The sequence below is a fragment of the Cyprinodon variegatus genome, unplaced genomic scaffold (assembly GCF_000732505.1).
Source record: "Cyprinodon variegatus isolate N-32 unplaced genomic scaffold, C_variegatus-1.0 Scaffold104, whole genome shotgun sequence".
NCBI classification, from domain to species: domain Eukaryota; kingdom Metazoa; phylum Chordata; class Actinopteri; order Cyprinodontiformes; family Cyprinodontidae; genus Cyprinodon; species Cyprinodon variegatus.
The window spans coordinates 1015221-1026400 of record NW_015150557.1 but is presented as its reverse complement, the minus strand read 5'-3'; the positions used below and the strand labels follow the sequence as shown (position 1 = coordinate 1026400).

At 35.4% G+C, this 11180-nt stretch overlaps 1 protein-coding gene across 2 annotated transcripts in view; it reads right to left on the bottom strand.

The window, feature by feature from the left end:
* LOC107084605 (collagen alpha-1(XXI) chain-like) overlaps positions 1-11180 on the bottom strand; it is a 30740-nt gene that overhangs the window by 4770 nt on the left and 14790 nt on the right. For both annotated transcript variants that reach the window (XM_015374527.1, XM_015374528.1), the window contains exons 10-21: positions 10680-10733; positions 10546-10599; positions 9519-9572; positions 5442-5495; positions 5293-5346; positions 5167-5220; positions 4798-4851; positions 2677-2721; positions 2531-2584; positions 2401-2454; positions 700-753; positions 89-160 (exon numbers count right to left, since the gene is read on the bottom strand). In XM_015374527.1, coding sequence (XP_015230013.1) covers positions 89-160; positions 700-753; positions 2401-2454; positions 2531-2584; positions 2677-2721; positions 4798-4851; positions 5167-5220; positions 5293-5346; positions 5442-5495; positions 9519-9572; positions 10546-10599; positions 10680-10733 — 657 coding nt within the window. The remainder of the gene's footprint in view (positions 1-88; positions 161-699; positions 754-2400; positions 2455-2530; positions 2585-2676; positions 2722-4797; positions 4852-5166; positions 5221-5292; positions 5347-5441; positions 5496-9518; positions 9573-10545; positions 10600-10679; positions 10734-11180) is intronic.

Sequence of the window (11180 nt, the reverse complement as noted above, 5' to 3'; positions counted from 1 at the left end):
TGGATGGATGGATGGATGGATGGATGGATGGATGGATGGATGGATGGATGGATGGATGGATGGATGGATGGATGGATGGAGTAGGTACCTTGCTTCCCCTCTGGCCTGGCATGCCTGGGTGTCCTGGCAGACCTGGTGAACCTGGTTCTCCTGCATTGCCCTTAAAATATTTAATTGAGAAACCAATTTGAAGCAGAGATAATGAAATAACTGTTTGTATTGATATTAAGGGTGTCCCGATACAACTTTTTCATTTCCGATACGATACCACTATTGCAGCTTTAAGAATTAGCAGATACTGGCTTTGACCCGACATGACATGTATAATTAACACCAGGTTTTATTACATATTTTATAACGTAGAATGTTAGAAAATGCTTGATCAAGTAATATTACAAAAATAGGCAATAAAAGTCAACAAAAAAAGTATGAAAACAAATGACCCATATAAGATGAACCAATGAAAGGAAACTTTATACAGAGGTAGAGTGTTTCTATTAGCATGAAAATATCAGAGATTGTAGATGCTGGCAAATAAAATCTAATATTAGTTTTATCGGATCGATATCGGATATTAATATTGATTCAGGACATCCCTAATTGATGTAATAGTCAATAACTTTAAACATACATTTTTTTCATGTTAAATAAGAAAAAGAAAATGTAAAAAGAAAAGCAATGTTTTTTAAAGTAACTCACCATAAGCCCGGGTGATCCTCTTATTCCTTGATTTCCCCTGTCACCCTTGATGCCCTTGTTTGTTAAACAAGAGATTAATCATTTTACAGGAATTCTTAATGTTACATGCAACACGTTGCTCATAAATATTTGCTATTTCTACCTTCATCATAAATTAGGTTCATTAATGTTTTTAAATGGTAAATGGCTTCTAATTGTCCAAACACCCCACAGCACTACATTAAGTCATTCTTCCATTCATGAACACATTCATGTTCTGTTGATGGTTCTGTAGTCATGGTTACCCTAGGGCTGACTGACAGAAGCAAAGCTGCCATATAATCTGTGCCACTCTAAACACAAATAGCAGGCAAGGTGTGTGAAGTGTCTTCCTCAAGGGTGCAGAAACTGAGACAGACGGAGTAAGGGCTCGAGAAGGCAACCCACTGGCTACAGGACAAGGTTTAAATGTGTAAGGCTTTACTTTTTTGTCCGTAGCTAAGCTACTTCAGGGTCAACCATAAATAATTAGAAAACACAGCATCAACTTAAGAACAGCTCAGTTTTCTTGCATTTAAACAGAAATAGCCACGGAGACTGAAATAGGTCCAGATATCAGTTTTGCTCTACTAAATGATTTTGTTACAGTTTATTTTAGTTAAGCACTGACCAAGCAAAACATATCCTCCTGCCAAACTACACAATTTTCCATAGTTTTTCATTCTAGCTCTCTGCAAAGCACTAGACATGTCCAAAGTAATAGAAAATTAAAATGAAATGTTTTTGGGTGACGACAGCATTTAGAATATTATGTAACCACACAATGTGCTGCTCTGTACTGTGTTATAGTTTGGTTTTGAACAACCTTTACAAGCAACAAAAAAAAACATATTCTTTTTTTTACTTTCTCCCCTATATTGTTTATAGTGGCAATTTAGGAGTCTGGGTTGATGTGAATAGTCACTAGTTTATATTTAACAAGCTGAAACATAAAAAAAAAACACCCTGAATAAAATGTTCTACTGTTTCTGTGATTTTGCATTGCTTTGAAATGACTTACAATAGAATCACTATAGTAAGATGAAGTCATAGACTTTGTGAGGGCCAAGTGCTTAATATCACTCCATGCTTTTGGAATTAGTAGACAACAATGACGGCTCTAAGGAGGTGAATTTCTTATCTGGCTTCTTTTGCATAACATGATTAACATCTTGGAGACACATGCTGTCTTGCATTTACAAAGATTGACATTTCTGGGGGAAAAAATCCAAACTTACCAAATTATAAAAACATAAAAGTACCTGATTGATAGAAAGAAAGCTTTAAAGCTCAGTTGAACTTGTTTTTTTTTTTTTTATTTGTTCCGATGATATCTTGTTGTAATCCACTGGCTTAGTGTCACAAAGGGAAGCAAGGAAAACACTTTGATCCATGATAAAGATCGAGGACAATTCTGCAGTGATTAATATGATCTAACTGCATAGGGTTAGGTTCTCTTATGAAATAACAATTCTTACACTTATAGAGCAAAAATAGAAACATGTGAATTAACACCACTCTGTAAAAATTGACAATGACATTGCACATTATCTTCAAAAAATGCCTTTTCAGGTTTTCTTTTGATTTCATGTAAAAGTTAATCTCTTGAATTTTAAATCAGTTATTTTGTTTACAGCTTCAGAAAAGTCAAATAATAACCTCTTTCGCATTTAAAGGATTTACCTTGGGTCCTATTGGTCCCCTCATACCAGGTTCACCAGGCAAGCCAATTTCCCCCTGCAAAAGCAGTCTTTTTTTTTAATGACGTACACCAAGCAAAACATTAAAGGTGTTAATACAATTTGACTCTTACATGTAGGCCATCTGATCCTTTGATGCCCTTTGATCCAGGCTCACCAGTTTCCCCCTTGAATAAAAACGATAATTCTAGTCAAAGATGATTACTACTCTATTAAAACAAATAGGAAATTATTGTTTTACACATCAGCCAATTTTTACCTTTTCTCCTTTCAAGCCTACATTTCCTGGCAAACCAGGAACACCCTGGAAACAAGTACTATAGATCAGTTTCTTTTTTAGAATGACAAAAAAAAAAAAAGATGAGACATAGCAGTTTGTTTTGTCAAGTTTTATCTGCAAAAAACGTGGTAAAAAATATTTTCTCCTTCTATTCTTACATTTGTAGAATGTTTATAATATACCAATTTTAGGGTTATGATCTACCTAATTACATGATCAGTTATATGCTTGTAAAACAACTATCTTTTTATGTGGACAAAGTAGGTATCAGACTGGGATTCTGTTTTGGCCAAGGCGTTTCCTTACATGGACTTAGCAAAGAAGTGTAAGTTTAGTCAATTTAACAAAATCAGTGCATAAAGGAATTTCTATAAAAAGCTCTTTTTTATTTTTCATTTAGCACACACAGTTAAAAGTTGGAAAGTCATGCAAAAATTTGACAAGATTATCAACAGAACTGCAAGAAAGACAAAAGACCCTGAGGGGCTCTCGCCACTAGGGGGTGTTGCAGCATCCCCAGCACAACCACTACGTTGAATGAGGGTATTGGAAATCTGGTTGAACTTAAAAAGCAAATGTAGTCTACAATTTAGTCTAAAATTTAGTAGATTTGAGAGAAAATTAATTCTAGTGGAATAAAAACAATTTCCTTAGTACTGAAGAGTTGGCTAAGTTTATTACAAGCATATATGTGAAAATAAGGTGTAAAGAATTTTTTTAAAGAATATCTACCATAAATATAATTTATATTTCTGATTAAAAAATGGGGTTGATGGTTGTCTTTGAAATAATAAGGGTAGCAGAGCAAACTGAAAAATGAAGTGGGGTAAGACTGCTTTAAACTTTTAATTTAACAACACTAGTTAATGCTGTTGTAGCTTATTTGCTGTAGAATAAAGGGGCCATTATCATAGTGCTACATGCTGTTTAAACTTGAAGAAATGTAGCGTAGTTTCTTCCTTTTTAGATGAAAGACCTCTCTAGTTCTCATCAGGTACAAATTGGTTTAAGATTTCAAGAGCTATTGACTTATAGTTTGTAAACCTGTCCCAAATTGTTAAACATTCCAATGATCATTATCATTGTGATGGCTCCTCAGCTGGAACAGTTTGTTCCTTGACCAGAATTCAGAGTCCCTCAATCAGCTTTTTTCACTCTTTGAGATATTAGCTGGCTAGTTACATAAGGGTTATCCTGGGAGGACCTTCTTGGGAGACAAGACTAATTTACTGGCTGTCAGTGCTACTATTTTGGCGATTATAGTTAACACAGTAAAGTCTTAACTCAATATACTACTTTATGCCTGCAGCTGTTTGTGATTTGTGAATCTACAGTGCATTGCTGCGGCATGGGAGGAGAAGAAGAGATTGTCTTTGATGTTCTTTCTGTAAAAATGTTTGAGATCTGTACATGAAAATACAGAAAATATTGGCTTTTCTTAGCAAAGGGGTTGAAGGTTAGTCAGACTGGGTGTAAATACATTTGAACATACACAATTTTGCAGTGTTAAAGTGACACACACAGAGTGCATTTGGTCCCACTTGAAATTAGTGTTCAATTAACTCTCTACATAGAGTATATCTTACTCCAGTTGTTGACACTATACATTTAACACTGTGAAATATACTAGGGTCCTGGCATTGAGTCTCAGTTTAATTTAAATTAGACTGTGACTCATATTGAGCTCTGACTGTATATATAGGACTACTGTTATTTGGGAGGGAATGTCACAGCTTGTCTATTTCTATGATCAGAGGTTGGTAGAGTAGCCAAAAATTGTTCTTTAGTAAGAGTAACACTACTTCATCATGTTTTTACTCAAGTAAGAGTAAAAACTAGCCATCCAATAAAACTAATGAATTAAAAGCAAGGGAGTATCTGCCAAAAAGGCTACTTATGGGCTACTGAGGAAATTCAACTAGTTACTATTAGCCTTTGATTTCAGCCTTAATAATAACGCGCAAATACACATTAGTGTATCTAATAACATCAAAGTTAAACACATAAACGCTTATGGTTGTAAACAGACAACACGGGAATACTTTAAGTGTTCTATGTACCTTTTGTAAGGCACTGTATACAGTTTACATGTCTACTCACAGGATGACCTTGCCTCCCGTCAAAACCAGGATTACCAATGGCTCCAACTTCACCCTGATACAGCAGAAAAACAATATCAGACTCAGGTCAGGCAGCCTTATTGTATTCCTAAATGATTTGCAATCCACCCAATCTATGTAAAAAATTTAAACTAACAAACAACTGAATTAATATTGATAATAGATGTCCCTGTTTGAACTGAACAGCAACATAAGTTTCCTTTTAATTTGGTTTTAGGACCTAAAACCTATATGTCTTTCTTTGGCAACAGGAAGTACACAGTTCTCCAACCACATGCCTTTGCTACTTCCCTTATCTCTAAATGACATTTGCAACATGAAACATATTCAACTATCAGCTCTTCCAAACCTTTTGACCGGGAATTCCATGAATTCCATCTTTTCCATCTCTCCCAGGGAAACCCTGAAATGAAAGAAAATTAGTCTGGCTAGTGTCTTACTATACTAGCAACATGAATTTAGACATATACTTTACAGGCGTTCCAGGGAAACCAGGTGGTCCGGGAGGTCCTATACTTCCTTTCCCCCCCTGAAGATAACAACCTCCAGTTAAAGAAGAAAATGTTGCATCCCTTGTTTAGAGTCCAAGCTGTTTAAGTTATTAAGAAAATTCTATATTCTTACCAAATGACCAGGCATACCAGGTAACCCTGTGGTCCCTGGTAATCCCATTGACCCCTGAAAGAAAGGCCAAAAGATTTAAAAAGAAAGATTGCAGTTTAGCACAGAGATGTAACTGTTATATGTGTGGAAACTACTCAGGCAGTTTTTCAATAAGCTGTTAAAGATTACTAAAATAATTTGATAGCCCTTTGGCCATCTCAGTAAATCCATCTGTTAAGTCATATTTAAACTCATAACAATGTGATTTCTAATGTCTTAGAGTATACACATATGTACAATATATATATATATATATATATATATATATATATATATATATATATATATATATATATATGACACAACATAGGCCGTGATTGTTTTGAACATCTCTCTACACAAGCCCTCTGCAAAATACATCACAATGTCATCCAAGGTGAATCTGAATGAGAATGATGAATGATGGAGCATCTGTAAGGACACCTCTTACCTCCCTGCTAGACCATGCAGCTACAGATTTAAGCTAAGCTTTCCTGAACCTTTGAGACACTTTAGCTTTCCAAGACAGGGACCTTTAATGACTCCTTGCTGATTGAAATGGAAAAGTTTGAGAACAGATTGCTTCTTAGACTCAGACGAACTTTATTGTCATTTTGTATTTTTAATTATTAGTATTCTACCCTGGATAAAGAGTATATCCTAGGGGCAAAAACAATTGGACTCATTCAAGTGGAAAACCTGATTTCTTGTTCAAATATTTGTTTTTATTTGTCTCCTATAAAAACTTGTTTAAAAGTTGATTGCCAATTTGCTAGTTTTACTGGTGGATGATCCAAAAGCACTGAAGCTTGGTCCTGCATGTAAGTCAAACATTTTGAAATCATTTATTAGGAACCACTTAACAAAACTGCTTTAACAAAACTGAATTTATTTTTTAGCTAAGAACTGTCCATCTACACAAATATATAGAAGACTTATAAGGAACTGCTTGTATTTCACTGCTTCTGACTCAAGTTTAAGTGCTTGTTTTACAGTGGTTCTTATAACATTATAATTTTGTTAGTAAACTAACAGAAATTATGACAATAAAGATAAAATGGTAAAGCCTACAAATTATGCAACTGAAAACTGGAAATGAATAAAGTAAAAGGGTTTTGTTAGTCAGTCCCATGACCCACATGAGTTTGAACACAAGACACCCTAACGACTTTACAAACCAATAAACAAAGGTTGACAATAACTTCCTTTTATAGTCCCCAGTAACAAACTGAATGTGTTGCTGACTGTTTCAACCTTTTTTTAACATCCTTTCATCTCAGCTACAAAAAAAAAAAAAAAATCTTTAAAATATGAAAATCTGTACCAGACAATATCAAGACAACAAAAAATTGTATTTTATTTTAAGTAAAATTCTTCTTGTGTCTCTCTAAGAAAGGGAAAATATATCAGCAAATATATGTAAAATTTTAAGTAGCTTACTAGAGACAATGATGTATTTTCAGCAGAGTAAACAAACAAAAAAAATCTGTCTCTTGTTGCTATATATTTTAAACATATGGTTTCCAGTGATTAATGCAACCATTTTCAAATCCGGACTAATGTATGTTGCAGGATTTTCCAGAAAGTCAAACGTTTGATCTCATAAAAACCTTGACAGGTAAATGTGTTTTTGCACTTTCGACTGGAGATGAGATTTACTGCTCTTTGAATGAAGCCGGAACTTTTGGAGCTGTTCCTTTTACCACAGCATTCAAAATTTCTTTTCATATCTATGTATGTTTTTTATTTTTTTTATTCTCACTTTTATTTATAATGTTCACTGTGAACATGTGAACATTCTTTTGAGGACCAGAATGTTCACATTCTGGATAAAGAAAATAGGTGGTTTGAGAGGGTTGTGAAGGAAGCCATCAATGTTAAGAGAGAAAAAAAACAACTTTAAACAGAATTGGTGGATTCAGATTCCAGCTTCCAAAAACATACAATTCAGTCATAGATATGATCCCTTCCAGATATCACATTTCATTCACTCGCTGAAGCTGTGCTAACTCTGGATCTGTCCTCTTGTGGTCCCAAGATTATTACCTTCCTGCCGACAATGCCTCCAAGGTCCTTCAAGGTAAAACTTCAAGCTGTCCTCCCTCCAACTAATGCCTGTGGGGGGTCTTTGGGATTTTCCTAATGCCCTAAAGAAAAATCCTAATCACCTTTTATGTCTCAGTCCTAATTTTGATAGAAAATATGTTTTTTTTTTTTTTTCCATCATCCTACATTTAAATCTATTAATTATGTTTAGGTTTCAATCTCTTTAAAACATTCTTTGTGTTAAATGTGCCATAAAGGATTATTCCATCTCCTCGGGAAAAGATGCCTCTCAAATCCTTAGTAATTAAGTAATTCTGAAAATGTACCCCTTTAGTTAGTAAACTTATAGCTTTATTTATATTCCAAACCACATCCAATAGATGTAATAGTCTGTAAATAAAGATCACTTCATTTCATATCCTTAATGAGTTCTTTTTTCTCTGTTTTTTTTCATCTTTCATAGGGTATATATAGATATATATATATATAGATATATATAAATATATATATATATATATATATATATATAGTAAAGAAAAATCTAAATCTTTTAGATTTTCTTTTAGAAAAAACTCATTCTGATCAAGATGACACATAACTACATTTTATTCTATTAGATTATATATTATTATCTATTCCTTTTTTTTTCCTGCAATAGGTGCTATTCTGTTTACATTTTCATCACAGCACAAACAGTCAGAGCAACCATCACCCTTCCGCTGTCTGTTTCAGAACCTTAGACATTTGTGGCACAGGGAGAAAAATCACCATACCAAAAAATCACAAAGAGGTAAAATCTAAAAAAAATCTCTCTGAGCGGCTGTGGTGGAAATAGAAAAGTTAGTTTGTAAAGCCTGTACATATATTATTACAACTGCATCAGACCATGTTTGGACCCTTTTCTCTCTCCGGATTTGCGTAAATTTTTATCTCCAGGCCCTTCTATTCCATTATGTAACATAATGACAGCACAAAATAAGTAAAGGAGACCCGTCCTGTTACACAAGCCCCAGGCATGATAAAACACCTTGTGTTTACCATTCCTGAAGCTGACATAGAAAGATATAGTTGCTTCTAATCTTTTTAGAAAGATAATTGTTATTTTAGATATTTAAGGTTTGTTCTAATTTTAGAAAAGATTATACTGATCCTAAAACAATCATCTTTTAGTGAAAGCCTAACCGGCCATACGTTATCAGCCTCTTCAGATATTTTACCATAGATAATACAGGGTATGTCATGTAAAGAAAGTCAGTCTGTCAGCAAGAATTTTCTTCATTGCAAGATGTAGAAATTAATCTAAGGGATACAGCTTTCAGTACCTTTTTAGTCAGTTGGAGAACATGATGGTAGATCCAGGTATTAATCTGTTCTCTGCTTCTGGCCAACACTGATGGGTTATAGTCACCTGGTGACATTGTGATGTAAAGCTGTGTGTTGTCTGCATTGTTATGGTAACTGTACGTTTTGTTTGCTATAATCTGAGCTAAAAGGAGCATGTAGATATAGAATAAGAGGGGCCCTAAAATAGAGCCTTGATGAACTCCACCTTTGATTTTACTAGTTTCTAATTTAAAGTTCCTTACTGATACATAAAAATCCATGTCCTTCAAGTAGGATTTAAACCAATCAAGTGCTGTTCCACAAAATATAACCCAGTTTTCCAGACACTCTAATAAAATCAAATGCTGAACAGTGTCAAATGTCATTGAACCCCTCAATTAGGGCACTCTCTGTTCCGTGGTTGGCATGGAAACCTGAATATAAGACCTCAAATCATATGGGCATTGTTAAGAAGGTATTTAAGTGTTGAAACACAACTTTTTCGATAATATCTGATGAAGGAAAGGTTTGAGATGAGCCAGTAGTTCTGCAGGACAACAAACAGTTTGAGTTGGGGTTCACACCAGCAGCTCTTCAGCTGCAAAATAGCCTGCATCCTACTCCACTAATGTTATCCCAGTATTTATTTAACTAAAAATGGTCAAAGTTGATATGCATACATTTTTTTACCTTCTCTCCTTGCTGTCCAGGCAGTCCAGGTAATCCAGGCAAACCCCTCTCACCCTGAGCAAAAGAAAAAAACATACTTACAGTAAAAACACCAAAGAAGTCAGAGAGTATAATAATCATTCTGTTAAAGGAGACACTATATTTTTGAATCTGTTCTGTTTTACATCTAAATTTTTCAGCTTTGCTCAATACATTGTATACTGAATCTCTAAAGTCCTCATTATTCCAGCTCCACTGACACCCCTTTTAATCTCCTTCTGATGTTTGTCTGAGAGGATCAAATTTCAATGCAGTAACACTTTACCTTTTTACAATACTTCCATCTATCCATCCATCTTCTAACACACTTATCCCAAGTGGGGTCACAAGGGGTGCTGGTGCCTATCTCCAGCAATCATTGGGCAAGAGGCAGGGTACACCCTGGGCAGGTTGCCAGTCCACCACAGGGCAACACATAGACAAACAGGACAAACACGCATTCACTCCACACACTCACATCTAAGGGGACTGTAGAGAAGCCAATTAACCTAACAGTCATGTTTTCAGACTTTGGGAGGAAGCCAGAGTACCCGGAGAGAATCCACACATGCTCAGGGAGAACAAGCAAACTCCATGCAGGAAGACTCCGGGTCGGCAATCAAACCCGGAACCTTCTTGATGCAAGGCAGCAGTGCTACCCACTGCACAATACTCCCAATCATTCTCCATTTCAAACAATGGGCAGGTAAAGAGTCTTGCCCAGAAACACAACTAAGATGGGTCTCAAACCACTGCCCACTGGTTATATAACAAACCGTTACTTCCTGACCCACTGGTGTCACATGGAGATCTAAAGAGAGGAAAATGTTTGGCCCAAACAGAATATAGAGCTATCTACACAGCTCCTTGCAAGGCTAAATTAAAATTTTCAGCCCTCCTAGAGACTCCTAGTACATAAAAATGTATTTGGGAGCAAAAAGTACATTTTACATGATGTGTCTCATTTCAAATCACTTATGCCGTAGAAAAAAAAAAATACTTTTCTTACCGAAACACCTGGTCTTCCTGGCTCACCCTTGTATCCATCAGCTCCGCGTGTCCCCTGGAGAAATAAGCACATAAATCTGACTTTACTTTTCCACCAAATCACTGATTAGGTATACTAACAAAATACTGATTTACCTTCAGTCCTGGTTGACCAGGAATCCCAGGAATTCCTCTAAGACCAGGAGTACCCTTTTTAAGGCAGGAAACAATTATTTATATTACTACAAATATTTATATGATTTTATTTGTGAGTTACAAAGTTAAACTTTGGTCTCATCCGACATTACACATCACTCTTAAAACACTATACCTACTGCAAAAGATGGTGATAGCACCATCATGTACAAGGAATGCTCTTTCTCCATAGGTACAGAAATGCTTGATAGTGTTTCCAGTAAAGATAAATGTAATAAAATTGAGCAAAACTGGAAATAAATCATGTCACAGGCTCTGTCCTGTTTGTAGGTCAACAGATCAGAGGACTGTGGTCCTGACGAACAGCTATAGCTACAATAGAGTAGTTTGGATCAGCGGTCCCCAACCACCGGGCCGCAGACCGGTACCGGTCTGTGGGTCATTTGGTACCGGGGCGCACAAAAAACAGTATATATATATATATATATATATATATATATA